The sequence below is a fragment of the Rhinopithecus roxellana genome, chromosome 1, assembly GCF_007565055.1.
Source record: "Rhinopithecus roxellana isolate Shanxi Qingling chromosome 1, ASM756505v1, whole genome shotgun sequence".
NCBI lineage: Eukaryota > Metazoa > Chordata > Mammalia > Primates > Cercopithecidae > Rhinopithecus > Rhinopithecus roxellana.
In genome coordinates this window covers 46851961-46871087 of record NC_044549.1, presented here as the reverse complement: position 1 = coordinate 46871087, position 19127 = coordinate 46851961, and the positions used below count along the sequence as shown (strand labels likewise).

The window sequence follows — 19127 nt, the reverse complement described above, 5'->3', positions numbered from 1 at the left end:
CTTTTCAGGTTTTTTTTTTTTTTAATGGAGTTTCACTGTGTCACCAAGGCTGGAGTACAGTGTCATGATTACGGCTCACTGCAGCCTCTGCCTCCCTGGCTCATGCAATCCTCCCACCTTAGCCTCCCGAGTAGCTAGGACTATAGACACGTGTCACCACACCTGGATAAGTTTTTTTGTTTTTTTGTAGAGCTGGGGTTTTGCTATGTTGCCCAGCCTGGTCTCAAGCTCCTTTAATGTGGCTACCATCAAAAAAAGTCCCATCGTCTGTTTGGCTAGTGTTTGAAGCTTTCATTCTATTTCTATGGACAGAAGTGATCTAGGTCAATTCATGTCTTCGTTCTTGGACTTTGGCTTCAAACTGACTGGTGTCATCTTCCAGGCTCTGTCACTAAACCACAATATGACCTGGGTCACACCCATGCCTTGGGTCCCCCACCAGTTCCATTACAGCAGTTTGACAGTGCAGGAGTTCTCGTCTCCATCACCGACAAGCTGGGAGAGACAGCCAGGGCCAGACCACAGGGTAGCAGCTGGAGCCCTGACTGACACTGGAGCCTGCCCCAGCCCTGACACTGAACTTTTGGCGGTGGGTTTTGGCACCTGCACTTTGAGTGATGTGGGTAGGGGAATGGGGTAACTGCAAGTAGTCACAGCAGGTTTGCCTCTCCTGATTCAAAAGGAAGCTGGTCTCTTCCACTGAGGTGTATAGGTTGTAGTCACATCTGAGCACAGGTGAGTCAAGTCCAGGGTGAGGGCTCAGGAAATGTCAGCTCTGAGCACTCCAGAGCTGGACGGAGGGTTTGGGTGGCAAGATATGTTGATTTGCCTCACCATGGTAACCATTGTACCATTGATATGTAGTTCATGACATCATGCTGTAGCCGAGCGTGTGGTGGAACATGCCTGTAGTCCCAGCTACTCGGGAGGCTGAGGTGGAAGGAGCCTGGGATGCGGAAGCTGTAATGAGGCGAGATCATGCACTGCACTCCAGCCTGGGCAACAAAGAGAGCCTGGCTCAAAAAAAATAATAATAATAATAATAATTAATTAATTAAATAGAACATAACAAAAAACAAAACTACCTCAATTTGAGCATTTTATATTAAAAAAAAAAATACTAGGCTAGACATGGTGGCTTACGCTGGAATCCCAGCACTTTGGGAGGCTGAGGCCAGCAGATCACTTGAGGCCAGGAGTTTGAGACCACCCTGGCCAACATGGTGAAACCCCATCTCTACAAAACAAACATACAAACAAACAAAAAATAGCCAGGTGTGGTGGCACATGCCCCTATATTCCCGGCTACTCGAGAGGCTGAGGCAGGAGAATCACTTGAACCCGGAAGGCGGAGGTTACAGTAAGCCGAGATCACACCACTGTACTCCAGCCTGGGCAACAGAGTGTGACTCTATCTCAAAGTGGGGGGTGGGGAAGTTGGGTGCTGTGGCTCATGCCTGTAATCCCAGCATTTTGGGAGGCCGAGGCAGGCAGATCACCTGAGGTCAGGAGTTCAAGACCAGCCTAATCAACATGGTGAAACCCCATCTCTACTAAAAATATAAAAATTAGCTGGGTGTGGTGGCACGTGCCTGTAATCCCAGCTACTCAGGAGGCCGAGGCAGAATAATCGCTTGAACCTGGGAGGCGGAGATTGCAGTGAGATGAGACCATGCCTTTGCACCCTAGCTGGGGTGACAAGAGTGAGACTCCATCTAAAAATAAAAAAAAAAATAAAACAATAAAAAACTAAAAAACCCATCATGCTATGAACCTCAAATACACAAAGTAAAACTTATTTCAAAAAAAAAAAAAAGAGCAAAGCAGAGCTCTGAGCAGCTTCCTGCCCCAGCATCCCTGGTCCTGCTGCTTTCTTCTTCCCAGACAGCCATATCACCCGGACCTGCAGCTGAGATGGGGGCCATCTCCCTGGGTTGCTCCTGCAGAGGAGGCCTCTCCTCCCCAGTGGAGTCTTCTACCTGCTGGCTGTTAACTGAGTGTCCAGCTGAGGACAGCATCCCTGCAGTGCATTTCTTGCCCACTGATGTGATGTGTTCATGACTCCCAGCCTCTCTCTCTTTGCTCTGCTGCTAATACAGGGAGGTGCCACAGCCTCTGGGCCCCTGCAGCTGTACCAGCTGATGGTGCTGTTTTGTATTCCTTAATTTGTGCAGCACCAGCTGCGTACAGGCACTGTGTTTGGCACTGGGGCTGTAGTATGACCCAGACAGATGCATGCCTGCCCTGGCCAGGCTCATGCTCTGCAGATGGGGTCAGAGGTCAACATGCAATAGAGCAAAGGGCAGCAGGTGGGGTGTGCAGGCAGGCCGTGGTTTTATACAGGTCGATCAGGGAGGCACCCCAGAGAAGGGAACACAGGCCTGCAGGAAACAAGGTGTGGAGCGTGTAGCAGGAAGGGCAGTCCAGGGGGCAGCGGGGCACAGGCCCGGTATATACGGGCCAGGAAAGAAAGGAAGGTGGCTGTGTGAAGCCACAAGGGGCAGGGGGAGTGGGGAGGTACTGGCTGGGTCTTGCTTCTTGCAACAAAGCATGCTTTGAGCCTGCCCAGGTCCCTGCCACCTGGGGGCCCAATGCCCCGACCTGCTCTGGAGGGACCGGCCCCACCACCCCTCTGTTCCTTGCAGCTGTGCCATAAGTAACGTGAAGAAGGTGTCGCTGGAACTGGGCGGGAAGTCACCCCTCATCATCTTTGCTGACTGTGACCTCAACAAGGCTGTGCAGATGGTGAGGGCAGGGCCTGGAGGGGATAGGGACAGCAAGTGGGGAAAGGGACCGTGGAGCCCAGGAGGCTCTGTCTCTCATTCCACAGCCACACTCACACGTGTAGCCCTGGTGGAGTCCATGGTGTCACCACAAGCATAGCATGGCAGGCAGCAGGCTTAGTGAAGAAAGACGTGTGCCCTCCAAACATACTCCCCAGGAAGTTTCATAACTGCCAGGATAGCTGAGATCAACTGCCTATAACATATGTGTGTGTGTATATTATATATCAATATGAAATCAGGAAACACACGCCACAGCTCCATCTGTTCTGAAATAAGCATGGCACCCTTTTCTGTCTGATGAGAGGGCAAATCAAATGTGTTGATCTGCTTCACTATGGTAACCATTTTACCATCTATATGTAGTCCATAACTTCATGCTGTAAACCTCAAATATACACAATAAAATATGTATTTTTAAAATAAAAGAGCAAAGCAGAACTCTGAGCACTTGGGCCCAGCCCTGCTCTCTGCCTGCCGGTGGCCGTGGGTGCACGTGCCTGGCTCCACCACTGACCTGCTGGGCAGTCTTGAGCAAGTTACCTAACCTCTCTGGCGTCTGTGCTCCCACCTGTGGGTAGGGACCATGGTGATACCCACCTCCTGGGTGGCTGCAGAATGAATATGTCTGAAGGGCTTAGATTAGTGGCAAGTGCCACATAAGACACATGTGTTGGTCCTTGTTCTTACCATTAGTATTGTTACTGCCTTGGTCCTGTCCTCACTCCTGTGGGAGCAAACCAGTAAGGCCACATTCTGCGAGGTCCCCAAATATGCCCCTGGCCCTAAGTTCCACTGTGCCGTGGAGGACGGCCTGACACCCTAGCATGGGTGTGAAAGGGAGTCCAACCTTATTTGGTAGAGAAACTGAGGGAGGCAAGGGCCTTGTTCACGGGCCCAGGTGAACCCATCAGCCCTGGGATCTAGCCAGGCTTGACCATGGCTCTCCATCCTCCCCGGGTCTCCCACAGCAGGCGAGTTTGAAAAAGCAGGCTGCCTGCGGCCTCTGAGGGCCTTTGTTGTGAACTCCTGCTGGAAGTTCCCTGGGCCAGGGCTGCCCCACCCCTCACCCACCCACGTCAGGGCTGCCTGCCTGTGTCTCACCCTGTGCCCTGTCACCGGCCACCTGCTCCGTGCTTACACACACGGCTGGCATCTCTCCTATCAGCTCCGACAATGTAGACTCTGAAACAGGAGTCGGCACCTCCTGCGCCACCCCAGCAAGCCCACCCAGGGTGCAGGAGGGTCTCAGGCAGACCAAGGCTCACTCCCACTTGGTCCCCATGCTCTACAGCGTGGATGGCAGCCTTGTCCTCCAGTGGTGGGAGTTGGGGCCTGGTGTCTCTCTGTCACTGCATGGGCCTCAGCGTCTTCACTTCCCACACCGTTACCTCTCACCTCTCCTCTTGAGGTGACTGAGGATTGAGTGCGGCCCACAGGAGGAGGTCAGGACACACAAGGGTGACTCCCTTCCCAATGAGAAAGGGCAGCTGGGCCCTGGCAGAGCGGGGGGCTGGTGTCCCAGAAGGAGCAGTGACCTGGTGTTCTTGTCCATTCTCTGAAGGGGATGAGCTCTGTTTTCTTCAACAAAGGAGAGAACTGCATTGCAGCAGGCCGGCTGTTTGTGGAGGACTCCATTCATGATGAGTTCGTGCGGAGGGTGGTAAGTCCTGCCCCAGGGTCTGCTGGTTCACCGGGACAGCAGCCTGGCTGGAAGGGGTTGGAGGAGGGGAGACAGGGCAGGGGTCAAGTGAGGCTGGGCTCCTCCTAGAGGACACTGCCCACGGGGGTCAGGGAACTCACAGCGGGAACTGTGCTGAGTCTTCACTGGATTTTATTATTTCGCCAAGAAATAGCAGGCCTGTAGCTCAAATTGACATCACCAAAAAGGGCCCGTCTTGGGTTGGCTCCCTAGAAGTGGAGCCTGGGGCAAGAATTCGGTGCATGTGGTTTACTCAGAGTGGACTCTTAGGTGAAGCCTGGAAGGAGAAGGGACCGGAGAGGACCAGACAGAATGGAGCAAGGGTCTGGTCTCAGGTCAGCCTGGGTCTGACCATGGACAGGGGCCCTGGAGCACAAATACCCCTACATAGGCATGCCCCTGGGGCCAAGTGGCCAGGCTGTGGGCCCCTGTGGCAGGTAGGCTTGGCTGTGGGCTGCCAGGAGGGGACAGCAGCTCCCGTCGGGTTCTGCAGCCACCTTGCATGGCCTCGGGGATCTGGGGGGCACAGGATAGTGTCTTCCACCAGATTTATCCACTCACTCAGCCACACCCGGAAGAGCAGGCTTGATGCTGGCCTCGGACGGATGGGTGGTCCTGAGTCCCCTTGGGAGGTTTGTAATGCCTGGCTTCTTGGTTCCTCAGCAGGTTGGCGTCATTCTCTCCAAGCAGCTCAGATATGGTGGGAAGTAAGGGGCTGTCGGCACCAGCATTACCTTCTCACCACTTGAAGCCAGAGCAGGACATGACTCCTTCCTCACCACCTCTGTTAGAAAACACTGTGGGGTTGTCATGAGCCAGGCCCCAGCCATCCTTCATCCAGGCCATGATACCAGGGGTGGAGCAAGCTGAGGTTGGCTTAGCCTCCACAAAGGGCCCCCCCCACTCTGCCCCCAGTTTGTGGAGAGCAGCATCTGATCCCAGCAGGTAGCGGCAGGGATGCGGGAGAGACAACCAGCAACCTTCACGCATGGTTTCAGACAGATGGTGCCTGAGAAGCCAGGGGAAAAGAGGGCCTGTGAGCGGAGGGGTGAGGGAGGGGTCCCTGGAGGAGAGCTGGTGCTGGACCCAGGGTGGTGGCTCAGAGTCCGGAAGGAGTGGGAAAAGGAAGGACTTTCTGGGAGGGGCTGGAAAAGCTTTTGCCTTGAAACAACCCTCAACACAGAGTGGTTGGAAATGACAGCCCTGCCCTCAGCTCATGATTCTGTGGGCAGCAGTGGCAGTCTAGGCTGGGGTTCGCTGGGGCTCACCTGGGTTTGTCAGAGGTTGCCCAAGCATCTGCAGTGAGGCTCGGGGGCAGCAGGGCAGTAGGCAGCTTCGTGGGACAGCTGTCCTTGCCCTAGGGGCCTGTATTCTGCAGCATGTGCTGGGGCATATTCATGTGGACAGTGGCAGGACTCCTGAGAGTGACAGCACAAGTTGAGAGGCTTCTTGAAATGCACGAAACATTGCTTCCATGCATTGTGCTGCCGAAGCAAGTCACAGGCTGGCCCAGATTTAAGGGGTGAGGAAACGGACTCTACCACGTGGGAGTCACAAGCTCATCTTCCGTAGTTAGGGAGCTGGCCTGCCTGGCCAAGCGAGGCCCATTGCCATGATGAGCCCAGCACAGGAATAGCAGGACCAGGATACAGACCCAGGGACTACTGGAGATAAAGTGGCAGTCATGGGGGGAGTGTGGCTGCGGGGACATAGAGCTGTGCACACAAGGTCCTGTCTGGGGGGTCTTAAGGGAGTCATGAGACTTCCACAGTCGGGTGACTGCAAGGGCCATTGTCCCAGGGCTAATTCTCAGGACAGTCACAATCCCAAATAAAGGAAGTGAGGCCAGTGTTCAGGAGGCTCAGTAGGCTACTTGTCCTTTGTATCCAAGAGAGATTGGGGCACGGTTTGGGTCTCCAGGACAGGAGCAGAGAATGAGGAACAAAAGCAACCGGGCGTGGCTACAGGGTGGAGACAGGACAGTCAGAGGCACTCAGTGGGCCTTGGTGGGAAGGCCAGAGGGGTGTCCCGGGTGCTCGAGTCACACCTGTGTCTGATTAGGGCTGACTGGGGGTGCAGAGTTTGCAAGATGTGAGATGCCCTGGCCTTGGAGGAGGAGGGTCAGCAGACTAGAGCCTTGACCCCTCCCCTCCACTCAATTTCTTTCCCACTTTAGCGCCAGGACTATTGCAGCAGAGCTGGTGTATCCCACCCACCCCACATCCTGGAGTCCCCCAAACAGTTCTTTCAGCTTCTTGATCCATGAGGCTGGTGCAGGACCAGAATCAGATACATGTTGTACTTAGCCCCATCTCCTCAACTAGTCAAATACGCCAGCCTCTCTCCTCACCCACCCTCCTGTGCACCTCCATTCCCAGTCCATCTATTGCTGGGCTCCTGTCTCCTTGGAGACTTCTGTCCCTCTGCGCATAGGAGCCATTTGGGATTTCAGACTGGAAGGTGGATTTAGAGTCAGAATTCGGAAGGCCCTGAGGCTAGAATAGAGTGTGAACTTTCCTCAGGGGTCAGCCGTGAGAGCTGAGTCAGGTGAGGATCATTGTCAGAAACTGCGGCAGCACAAGCCACGCCTGACTTGGAGGACTTTCTGCAGGTACAGGAGGTGCGGAAGATGAAGGTGGGCAACCCACTGGACAGGGACACCGACCACGGGCCACAGAATCACCATGCCCACCTGATGAAGCTGATGGAGTACTGCCAGCGCGGCGTGAAGGAAGGGGCCACACTGGTCTGCGGTGGGAATCAAATCCCTCGGCCAGGTGAGTCAGAGTGTGCCAGGCCCGCTTGGGTCAATTGAGGCAGCAGGCCCCATGGCCTCTGGTTCCCTGTCCAGCTGAACTGGAGACAGCTGAAGGCCAGGTGCCTGCACAGTCAGGCTGCAGCCCCATCTGGGACCTGGGATGGACTGGGCCTTGGCTATTTGGGCACCAGCCAGACCCGGGAATGGGACGAGCATTATTCAGTGTTGGTTTAGTCAGTATTGAACTGGACTCTGACTTGCCCTTACTGTCACCACAGCCTTGAGAGTCTCTCCCCGATAGATTTCATGAGACTAGATTTTATGATTTTCCTTCTACTTCACTGGCTGTTAACCTCTCAGCCATTGCTCCACCTCTCCCCTCAATGCAGGTGCATCCCTGCCTATCCTTAGCTTGGAGCACCTCTCATGGGGGACAGTTTGCCTGCAGGATCTCTCCCCTGCTCAGACCCTACCAGATACAGGCCTCCAGGCTCCACCCCACCCAGAGCTCCTCAGCGCATAGCCAGCAGCACTGGACACTTCCACCTGGATGTTCCCCAGGCCCTTCAAACTCAATGGTCATTGCAATGTCCCAGCCAGAGTTGAGCCCAGACACACACACCTGCTGCTCCAGGACCCTCTGTCTGATCGAGTCATCCAGGCCAGAAGTGCAGCAGCCACAGGGATGGGCTGTTGATGCTACTGCCGAGGGACAGGTGCCATGACTATCTTCCTCACCCCTAGCTCCTTTGTGCCTAGACTGGGCCTTGCATAGAGTAGGTGCTCAATTAATCTGATGGCATGAAGGAGGAAAGGGAAGAAGGAATCCCTGACTCTTCTCTTTCTGTGACCCCCATTTAAATTATTTGCCTGATTCTGTAAAATCTGAGAATTGTCCCACTCTGGACTTCCTCTGCCTCCCTGACCCTTGTACGGGCTCCCTGCATCTTGCCTTGCTCGGTGTCACAGCAGCCTCCCAAGTGGCCTTGTGAGCCTGCTGATCCTTTACTCACACAGTTGCCAGGGTCTGGTGACCTCTCCTCCGTTAAGACCTCGTAGCAGTAACCCACCCTCCTGCAGTGCAAGTTCAGACTCCTTGACCTTACAGCCAGAGTCCTTCATGATCTATGCCTGACTTGCCCTTGACCTGTACTGCAGCCGCATTTCATTCTCTCCAGAGGTTTCTCGTGCTTTCCTGGGCTCCATGCATTTGCTGCTGCTCGACTTAGTGGAGGCTTTTGAGTGTCCCCACCTGGAAAGCTCCTGCTTCTTTAGTTCACAGGACATCCAAACCCAGGCATGCCCATGTCACAGGGTGCCGGGCACCACACACCTCAACATAGCTCTCGTGACCACTGCACTGCTGCTGTCACTGTCCACTTACCCTCTTCCCACTCCTGCTGGACTGCGAGTTCCATGAGGCAGGTGGGGTGGGAGGAGTATCACCAGGGCCCTTGCAGGGCAAGGATGGCTGGGTTCAGGGTTGGTGGGATGGAGGCCCTGTGCCAGGAGCAGGACTAGGGAGTCAGCAAGGGGTAGAGCGGCACCAGGGAACCAGGAATAGTGGGGAGTCATCACCCCGCCCTGGAGGGGGTATGAGAAGGAGTAGAATTCCTACAGCCCAGTGAGGGGCAGAGCACGGGATGGGGCTGCTTTCTGGTGGCCCAAGGACCAGGAGACCAGCTCTCAGGGTCTAGAGGGGATAGGGGAGAGTACAAGGTAGATGGGGAGGGGATGACAGAGGGGTAGTCAGCACGGCTCACATGCCCCGGCAGAAGTGCTGCAAGACTGTGGAGTAAACACAGGCCACATAAACCACTGTATGTGTATATGAGTCACATTTTCACAATTGTAATCAGTGTTAAAATGTCATCTATAAATGTATGAAAAATATTGAATATTTTATTAGTTAAATAACTTTGTAACATTTTTTGAAATTTTCTATTTCTCTAAAAACTACAGTGAGAAAATTCCCGGTCTCTTGATTATTCCTAAGTCAGGCAGGATTGAATTTCAGTGAGGTCAGGCAGGACTGACCTCAGTGCAGCAGGTCTCAGGGCTCTGTCTCTAGAGAAAAGAGAGAGAAAGCATTTCAGTTGTCAGAAGTGCGTCTGCCCTGGCAACCAGGGCCTGTAGGGGTTGCATCCAGGTTTGGGATTAGGTGGTCCCTTCTTGACTGGAGAGCATGAAGTTGGGCCTTGGTAGGGACCCCAGGAGGGCAGAGGGAGGGAGTCCCAGGAGGTCCAGTGTCCAGAGCTCCTCCCCTCTCACCTCCTCCTACTCCATGGGTTGTAGCCACCAGGGTCAGCTGCCTGGGAGGTTTCACCTGCCAAACAATCTAGGAGGTTGTAGATTAGCTGTCACCAGAAAAGCTCCAGTCTTTGCTTTGGCCATGGGTTCTGGCACTAGGGTTGGACTTGGGATCAGGTCTCAGCTCTGTCACCTGCCAACCTGCAGCCCCATTTCACTCAACAGCACTCCTTTAGAAGCATGGTGAGACCCACATCAAAGAACATGCCAGGTGGGAGAGCCATCTGCAGCATGGCGACACCCATCACTCAGGTGCTACGACCCGGTGCTTATGTTGGGTCATCTGCAGGTGGCTGGTGTGGCCCAGGCCCTGCTGACGGGGAGGCTGGACCATTGGGCACTGTGTCTCCCATGTACAGCGGGTCTCCATCTCTCTTGCAGGGTTCTTCTTTGAGCCAACTGTTTTCACAGATGTGGAAGACCACATGTTCATAGCCAAGGAGGAGTCCTTTGGACCTGTCATGATCATCTCTCGGTTTGCTGATGGGTAGGGAATCCTGCTGATGTCTCAAGGGCCCTGACTCTCTCCCACGTGTTACTGGGGTCTTCGTGTGGGCTTTGGGAGGTAGTCTATGGGCGGTGAGGAGGAGAACTCAGGCAGGGTGCAAGCCATCGACATCCCACCTGGGCCGCCTGCTGAGTCTCCACACCCCTGAGAAGAGACCTGGGGCTTTGAGTCCCCCCGTGAGCACAGACAGTTCCCTTCCCTGTCCTTGTCCCTTGCTATGTGCTCCGGCATGTTGCTCGCAGCCCACTGGGCTCTGTTCTAAGGTCTGTTACCGTGCACTAAACCACCCCCCACACTGAGTGGCTTGGAATAATCAGAGATTTATTTCACTCATGGTCTAGGTTCAATGAGGCGAACCCATCTCTGCTCCATGCAGTGGTCTGGCCTCAGCTGGGGCGACAGAGTGGCTATCCTCATGCTGCTGGGGGTCTCCCAGGAGGCTTCCTCCGCGTGGCAGCCTCGGGGTTGCCAAGGCACCTGGCCTCGGGGTTGCCAAGGCACCTGGTTCCCCCTCGGAGGCCAGGTGAAAGCCAAAAGGCTCTTTATCATCTGGCTCTTTAGAATCCCAGAGCATCCCTTCCACCACAGCCTATTGATCAAGCAAGTCACCCAGACCAGCCTGGGCTGGAAGGGGAAACTACTCCACTCACAGTGGGGCCACGGAGGCCCATGCTGTCACTTCTCAGGCTTACCCCTTGTCTCCATAGCACCTTGAAGCAAACTGCAAAATCATGCCTCATCCTCACATTTTACTATCCAACTATCAAAAAAACCCTAGAAATTATCGTCATATGTCAATGGCATTAGAATAAGAGACTTCACTGCCACCTAGCCAATAAATATGGTTGTAGTAAGTCTCCAGATCACTGATGTCTGGTGAATGCCCAACCTGCCAAGGGCACATGTGGGTCGTTCTGCATGTGAGGACCCAGTGGCTCCTCTCTGGGCCCCTGCTCCCAGTCTGTGGAATAAAAGGCTCACCCCATGATCCAGGAGCCCCTGTGGTGGCTGCCTGCACATGGGCCCCTGCCCTTCCTCCTGACTCGCAGCCCAGCCCAACCCCATCCTGCCCCGGTGCCGCGGCCCGGCACATTTTCTCCTCGGAAGGTCTTATGCAGCTGGGGTATAGAGCAGGCCAGGCTCTCGTCTGCACCTCCCTCACCTCCCTCAGGGAGTTCTTCCTGGACTTTCCCTCCAGGGACGTGGACGCCGTGCTGTCTCGGGCCAATGCCACAGAATTTGGCCTGGCTTCTGGTGTCTTCACCAGGGACATCAACAAGGCCCTGTATGTCAGTGACAAGCTCCAGGCAGGCACTGTGTTTGTCAACACGTACAACAAGACCGATGTGGCCGCTCCCTTCGGAGGATTCAAACAGTCTGGATTTGGCAAAGATCTAGGTAACCTACTCCTGCCTGTGGGGTTGCTTTCATTTATTCATTCAGCAAACATCCGTTCAAAACCACTTAGTGCCAGGTCCTATCCCAGATGCAGGGATGTAGCCTTGAACATGATGGCTATCAGGGCTCACTTCTTACTGGGAGGGAACATGTGACAAGTCCATGAGCAAGATGCTTGCAGAGGGGGGTGGTGCTGGGAAGAAGGCAAGAAGAGTGGCCTGGGGGAGACACTCCGGCCAGGAGGCAGTGGGGGCCTCTCTGGTGTGGTGGCACCTGTGCTACCCAGACCTGCATGGCAGGGAGGAGTTAGCCGTGAAGACCCAGGGGCCCGTGTTTCTAGCTGAGGGTTCAGCAGGTCCTTGGGGGAACCAGTTTTGGTCGTGGAGTTGCAGAGAGGCCAGAGTGGTGGGAGTGGGCCAAGGGGGAGCAGGAGGGAGGAGAGGAGGCCTGAGAGGCAGGTAGGGGCCAGACAGAAGGCCCATGGGCCATGGTCAGGGGCTCAGGTTGCGTCCTTAGTGTAAACAGGAGCCATGAGACCGAATGTACCCCCCAGGTGAACACCATGGGTGTTGCGAGTCTCCCAGTAGAGATGAAGTCGCTGAGGCAGCAGCAGGCGGGGTCCCCCAGCACACAGCGCAGGCCCCCCAGTGCTCCGTTCGCTGGGTGGCGTGGAGTTCTGCTCCAGCCCTCTCTCCCTGGGCTGCTTCAAGCCTTGGGCCTCATCCTGCTCTCTCAGCAGTGGGGACTAGACAGGTCTTATGGGCAAGCTTGGCAGAGGTGGCTGGCAAGGTCTGGGGGAGCCGTATGCTGTCTCAGAGTTCCCACTTGTCTCTCCAGGCTCCTGTTCCAGCCCAGAGACCACAGGGAAGGTCATGCTGAGGCTGGGGGTCAAAGGGTGGTCACTGTTTCCAGTTTTCTCTCCTCCCCCTGCCCCCATCTTTCAAGCCCTGCAGAAGCCCCCAAGGGTGCCTGTGAGAGGGGCCCATGTGTGCCCACAGGGCTGGACTCACATGCACATATAGGCTGGACACTCCTGCTTCCTGTGTCCCTGTCTGCCTCCTCTTCCTGCCTTCTCCCAGGGCACCTTCCTGGTGTCCACCATGGGAATCCATGAGGCCCATGGCCACCCAGGGAAGGCTATGGCTGCCAAGTGCCCAGGACGTGATCTGAGCCCCTTATGAATCCTCCCCAAGTTCCCCCAGCTCCCTCCCAACCCTGGTCCCCATGTCCCGCTGAGAGGACTAGCACCCTCCTGGGACAGGCCCACAAGCCACCAAGCCTTCCAAGAGCCCGCCTGGGCAGGCCCAGGACCTCAGAGGGACAGAGCAGTGGCATTTGGGGCAGTGCCACTCCTGGGGCCAGCCAGAGCTGCTGAGGAGCTGTCAGACAGCCCCAGGCTTCACACTTGTCATGGTGTTGAGACGCACCAGCCACATAGCACTGCCAAGGTCTGGGGCCTCAGGGCCCTGCGAGGCATCTCCTTTTTCCAGCCACAGCTTGATGCAGACATAGCTGGGGGCAGCCACGGGAGAAGAGATGGGCCAGTGAGTCCGGGCAGTAACACCAAGTCCTCCACCCCCTTCCACCTGAAGGGGCTTCCTGCTGTCCAGACAAGGCGGTGGGAGCCGGGGAAGATTCTTAAATGGCTGCCTCAGATTGGCTTTGTATTCTGGGAGTCCTGGCCCACTATCCACTGTCAGGGATAACCTGGTAAGATTCATGACCTCGCTGGGCCTCGACTTCACACCTGGAAGTGGGGTGAGCCAGAGCTGCCCCCACGCGGTTGCTGAGGAATAAGACACTTGCAGCCCTCAGCAATGGTTCCTGCCTGTGGTGGCAGCTGCTGTGACCTTTGTGGTGTCTTACAGGAGAGGCGGCTCTGAACGAGTACCTGCGGGTCAAGACGGTGACCTTCGAATACTGAAGAAAGGTCTTTGTGAGAAGAAAGTCCCTGCCCCTGCCTGGTGGCTGGGGCCCCTCCCTCTTGAGCCTGGGTGCACAGCACCTCCCACCTGGGGGGCTAGTGGAAGCCCTCCTGCCTGCACCCCATGTCTGCATCTCGGACACCCTCTGTCCAGTCAGAAGCAGCCCTTGGCTGGGTGAGGTGTGCCCCTCCCAGGGAGAATAAAGCTTCTGAAGAGAGACCATCCACACCTCCGCGTCTCTCTGCTCCACCCGTGGGTATTCCTGGGTGGGCCTGGAATTTGCAGTCACCTGGGCATGACGGTGTTGCTTGGCCTGGGAGAGCCAGACACCTGGGGAGAGAGACAGGAGGAAATGGGTGTGGGCCATCTCAGGCCCCAAGGAACAGAAGCTGTGAGTCGGGGTGCAGGAGGTTTTGAGGGTAACCCCTAGGAAACTGGTGGGAAGATGGGGATTGAGCTGGGTGAGCCCTGGACTGGGAGGCAGCTCAAACTCCCTCAGCAGATGGGGACTGGGCCCTCGCCCCTGCTGTCAGCGTGGCCGTGCTCTCAGCTGGTAGCCAGCCCGAGGGCCTGCAGTAGAGGGCCGGGCCCAGCTGGGAATGCCAGGCAGATCTCCTGTCTTCCATCCAACACGGTGTCTCCTGTGTACCTTTCTGGCGTCTCCTTGGCCCAGGGACCTGCCCTATAGCTCTTTCCCGTGCCCTCTCCCTGTGGGAGCTTGCGGCCCTCCTCTCTGCACCCTCATCCTATAGGCACCAAACACTGCAACCTGACCTACCTGCTGTCACCTCAGTTTCCCCACATGGAGCTCTCTTCTTGGCATCTCATCTCCCCACCCACCTGGCTCTGTCCCTCTGGGTCCCACAGGCCCACTGCAGGCCCCTCTGTCCCTCCCCACAGGCCCAGGCCACGCTGAGAGCTCTAGGCCCAGCCTCTGCATGTCTGGGAACAACTTCAGGCCTCTCCGTGCAGCATGCTGCCCTTCAGAGGCCTGTGAGTTCCCCGTCTCCTCAGGGATTCCCCACCCTGCTTTCCTTTATGATTCCTGTTCTAGGAAGTATGTGCTTCCATAAAGGCCCGTCCAGACCCTGCCTTTCAAAGGCTGCTGGCAGCAATAGTAACAAGCAGTGCCGAGCTCCATACTGGCTAACACTTCTGTCCCTTGAGCACCAGCTCGATGCCAGGCAGGGCTCCAAATCCTCCATGCATGTTTCTCTTGCTGCTCATGATCCCAGGGAGGCAGGAGGTATTTTTATCATCATTTATAAATGAGGAAATGGAGGCAAAGAGACATTTAACAGCCCAAGGTTACATAGCTACTGTGAAATTGTGTTCCCCTTACTTCCCAAATTAGGAAGACGTTGAAGCCCCCTCTGCCTGCAGAGTAACTCACCCCTCCCAGGTGCCGAGTCTCCCAGAATAGGCCTTGGCTGGGGATGGCCTGGCAGGGGTGGCTGTGCTCCTGGGCACCCACACCCACCATGGGAGAGGCTCTACTCTCCCATGGCCACCACACCCAACTGTGAAGCAGGCTTTGCTGGGGTCAGGTTGAGCTTCTCACAAGGCCTTCCTAGAAGTCCAGGAGAAACCCACCAACTCCCACTCCATGTAGTTCCTCAGAGCCTGAAGCCCAGGCCCAAGCCAGGCCCACAGGGAGTGTCCCCTTCCCTCTTCCCACCTGCCTCCTGCGGCAGGGCCGGCTCAGACCCCAGAGTGCTTCTGGCACGTCCAGCCTCACTTCTTGCTGTCTACAGGCAGGAAAGAATGTGCCTTCACTTCCACTTAAAGCCTTCTGGGCTCTGTTGCTAGCTCAGAATTGGTCTTCTACCGCGATGCTTGGTGCTGGAGATGTCAGCTTCTCAGAGAGAAGCTGTTCCCCTGTCTCTAGCGGTGGGACTTGCCCTAGCACGCACCGCTTATACCGGAACAGATGAGTCCATGTCAACCCCTTCCTGGGTTCCCTTTGTTCTGCCTCAAACACTCCCAGGGCTGGGGTATCCACGGCAGCGTCCAAGCACATGCAGCTGTCTCTCATCCCAGTCAGGTCTCTCACACTCCTCCCAACAAGAGGTGGAAGCCTGCCTGGTGTCTCTATAGGGTCAGCCCTGGCTTCCCTGTAAACATCCTTCGTGACAGAAGAGCAGGCAAAGCCTCGAGCACAGGCCCATCCAACTCAAACAGAGCCAGGAAGTGCCTCTCCCCACTCTTCAGACACAGTTTTAGCCAGGGTGCCCACTGCAGTCACGCTAGAGACCTCTGGTGCAAATGGGCAAGACTGGACCCAGCTTTCCAGCTTTCTTCCCCTTCCCATAATTCTTTCTTCCCCTTTCTAGCTTTCTTCCCCTTTCCATAATTCTCCTGAAAGTGTAAGGTAAGGACATAAGATTTCGTTATCCCCCAATTTCCTGCCTTTGTCCCCTTCTTTCTTAAGTCATAATCTCTGCATTTTACCTGGGCACACAGCTGCCCAGAAGAAAGGCTGGATTTTCCTGCATTCTTTGCACTAGGTGTTGTCAAGGAACCAAGTTCTTGTCAACAGGATCCAGGTGCAAATGATCTGTGCGGTTTCCGACATGCACCCTGTAAGGGGGGTCATGCTCTTGCCCTCCTTTTCCTCCCCGGCCTGGCTGGAAGCAGACCCAGTGACACGGCGATGGCCATTGCCCAACCCTGTGAATGTGGGCAGTGCCTGGGCCCGGGGGCAGGGGAGGGGGGCAGTGGGTAGCTGCCCGAGATGGAGGAAGCCGAGCCCAACATCATGGAGGCTCATCTTCCCCAAGGCGATTCACCGCCAGGCTATTCAGTGGGAGATAAGCTTTTATAAACTTTTGTGGCCTTCGAGTACATTTGTGTCTCGCCATGTTAACAGAAGCATTTAAGGTGGTTTAGAAGTATAATAAACAAAAATATGCATGAGCGAACGGGGGCTGAGAGCAAAGTGGTGGTGAGTCAAACTCAGAGTGTGGTCCGTATCCAGACTGCAGGCTGCAAGACTGCATACCCTTCTAAGCTGGGCCACAATTCAGCTCAGAGCTTTCTGGCTGCCAGGAGTGCAAGGACACCTGACTGGTGACCTAATTCATGGTGTCCAGATGCCAGAAACAAATTAGTGTTCTGGAGGATAACTGCTCGTCATAGAGATAGTAATCCATCTCATGAATCCTCCTTAAAAATGTTTTATAGGCGGGGCACGGTGGCTCATGCCTGTAATCCCAACACTTTGGGAGGCCGAGGCTGGCGGATCATGAGGTCAGGAGATTGAGACCATCCTGACTAACATGGTGAAACTCCGTCTCTACTAAAAACACAAAAAATTAGCCGGGTGTGTGGTGGGCTCCTGTAATCCCAGCTGCTCGGGAGGCTGAGGCGGGAGAATGGCGTGAACCAGGGAGGTGGAGCTTGCAGTGAGCTGAGATTGCGCCACTGCACTCCAGCCTGGGCGACAGAGCGAGACTCTGTCTCAAAAAAAAACAAAAAAAAAAACAAAAAAAAACAAAAAAGAAAAAGTTTTATAATGTAATGACTGCTGTCTTATGTGACTTCAACCTAGGGTGGCAAGTTGCACACAGCTGTTTCTTATGACCTTCCCCAGTGTGACTGAACGCACATTAAACCCCACCACTACCAGCAGCTCACCAGGGCAGGGAGTGTGTGCATGGGGGGCAGCACGCTAGATCCAGGGCTCTAGTGCTCTGCTAATCTGACTTCATCCAACTGGGATAGGGTGAGGAGGAAGTGGAATTCACCAGAAGTCTTTCCACAGAGAGCTTTGCATTTACCTAGACCATTCTGATGTGGTGAAGCTGGGACGGTGGGACATTCAGAATCAAAGGCTGGCCACAAACTTGCTCTAGGTAATAAAGAGAAGGAGAATCCTAAGGGAGGTGGAAAAGAGAGGAGGTGGGACCCAGCAAGGCTGGTGCTGGAGGGAGGGAGGGGGAGTAGGACCCTCCGTGGCAGAGTGGAGACCTGTCTTTGGGGAGAATATGGGACTGTGTGATGGAAACTCTCTTCCTTTTCTCCCCTCCAAAATCAACAGTTCCTCTTTGTTCCCTGTTCTTTGTGGGAATGGCCCCTTTTGGGCAAGCTCAAAGAGGAGCTGATTTCTGTAGCTCCAAAGACACAAACAGGAGCAGACTGCAGAGCAAAGCCCGCCACATCTGGTTGGACTGCACATCCATTAGGCATCCTCCACAAAGGCTGCTTCTCCCTCTGCCAACACACAGTGGACATGTGTAGAACCAAGAAATTAATCCTTGGTGTCATACGCTACTGAGAGCTCAGGGCTGTGTTGATGGCTGCAGTGACAGACTCTGGGCATCAGTTATAATGCAGTTATAAAGTTTTGGAGCAACCAAAACAGCAAACAGTAGAGGAAGAGTTAAAACAATGATTCCCAATCTTAACTACCCCAATCTCTTCATTCTATCTTCTTTATTTAGACAGTCTCTGTCACTCAGATTGGACTGCGGTGGTGCAATCTCAGCACACTGCACCCTCCCTCTCCCGGGTTCAAGCGATTCTCCTGCCTCAGCCTCCCGAGTAGATGGGACTACAGGTGTGCGCCACCACGCCTGGCTAATTTTGTATTTGTAGTAGAGATGGGGTTCACCATGTTGGCCAGGCTGTTCTCAAACTCCTGACCTCAAGTGATCCACCCGCCTTGGCCAGCCCAAAATGCTGGGATTATGGGCGTGAGCCACCGCACCTGGCCTCATTCTACCCTCTTTAAATCCTCTAATGAAATTCACAGATCATATTACCAACACATTATCTAAATGATATTACTTTAATATAAATGAGAAATAAAGAACAGAAATTTTAAAATAAGATAATTCATGCTTCACCAGGTAGATGGTGGGAAAGTTCCAGTTGCTGTCAGGCTCTGGAGCACCAGCTTGAATTCAGATTTTATTCACAGGAAGCTCAGAACCTGGGATTCAATTGCAAAGTAGCTGAGGGCTAATCAGGGGTGTCTTGGGCTGCCAGTGTGCCTTCTGCACTGCCACATGGTCACAAAAGGCTCCAAGCATGGACTTAAAAAATATTGTGAGAAAACATACTTAACATAAAATTTGGCCAGGCACAGTGGCTCATGTCTGTCATCTTGGCACTTTGGGAGTCCGAGGTGGGTGGATTGGTTTGAGCTCAGGAGTTGGAGCAACATGGCAACAGCTTGTCTCTACAAAAAAACAAACAAACAAACAAAAAAGCCAGGTCATGTCCATCACTCCTGGAGCAGCTATCAGCAGAAGGCAGGGCTTGGCCAGCCCACCACTGGGGCCTGTTCCCAGAGGGCCACCTGCCAGCAGTGGAGGGGAAAATGGAGGCCAGCCCTGGGCTAAGGCTGCTGCCACCAACCTAGAATCCATTTGGGGAAGATGGAGACTGAATGGGAACACCAGGTGGACACTGTGGTGGCAGAGTGACAGTGAGAAACTGGAACAGATATGAGGAAATGTGTGGGCAGGGCCAGAACTGCTTGGATGCCCATGTCAAGCTCACAGTCAAGCCCTCCCTGTTCCTCAAACCTCCCCCGTGGTCGATCTGCGAGCCTGGAATCATTCCTTCCTTTGAGATTTGTCCCATCAGGGTTTTAGTAACCACAATAAACACAACAGCAGGAAACACTATTGAGCTCATTACATGTGAAGCACCATGCTGAGGGCTCTACATGGATCACCTCATGTAATCCTCAAGCCTATGAGGGAGGTGCTGATACTGTCTCAGTTTTACAGATGAG

The 19127-nt window shown here is 54.6% G+C and overlaps 1 protein-coding gene across 5 annotated transcripts in view; it reads left to right on the top strand.

The window, feature by feature from the left end:
* Nucleotides 1–13609, top strand: part of ALDH1L1 (aldehyde dehydrogenase 1 family member L1) — an 81644-nt gene extending 68035 nt beyond the window's left edge. For 3 of the 5 annotated variants that reach the window (XM_010380566.2, XM_010380567.2, XM_010380568.2), the window contains exons 18-22: nucleotides 2646–2745; nucleotides 4348–4446; nucleotides 7097–7262; nucleotides 9935–10040; nucleotides 11260–11629. In XM_010380566.2, the coding sequence (XP_010378868.2) occupies nucleotides 2646–2745; nucleotides 4348–4446; nucleotides 7097–7262; nucleotides 9935–10040; nucleotides 11260–11614 (826 nt within the window). In that variant the 3' untranslated portion in view covers nucleotides 11615–11629. Of the gene's footprint in view, nucleotides 1–2645; nucleotides 2746–4347; nucleotides 4447–7096; nucleotides 7263–9934; nucleotides 10041–11259; nucleotides 11630–13327 lie in introns of those variants that run through there. The other 2 variants (XM_010380569.2, XM_010380570.2) reach the window with 1 other exon arrangement.
* The last annotated feature ends 5518 nt before the right edge of the window (nucleotides 13610–19127 follow it).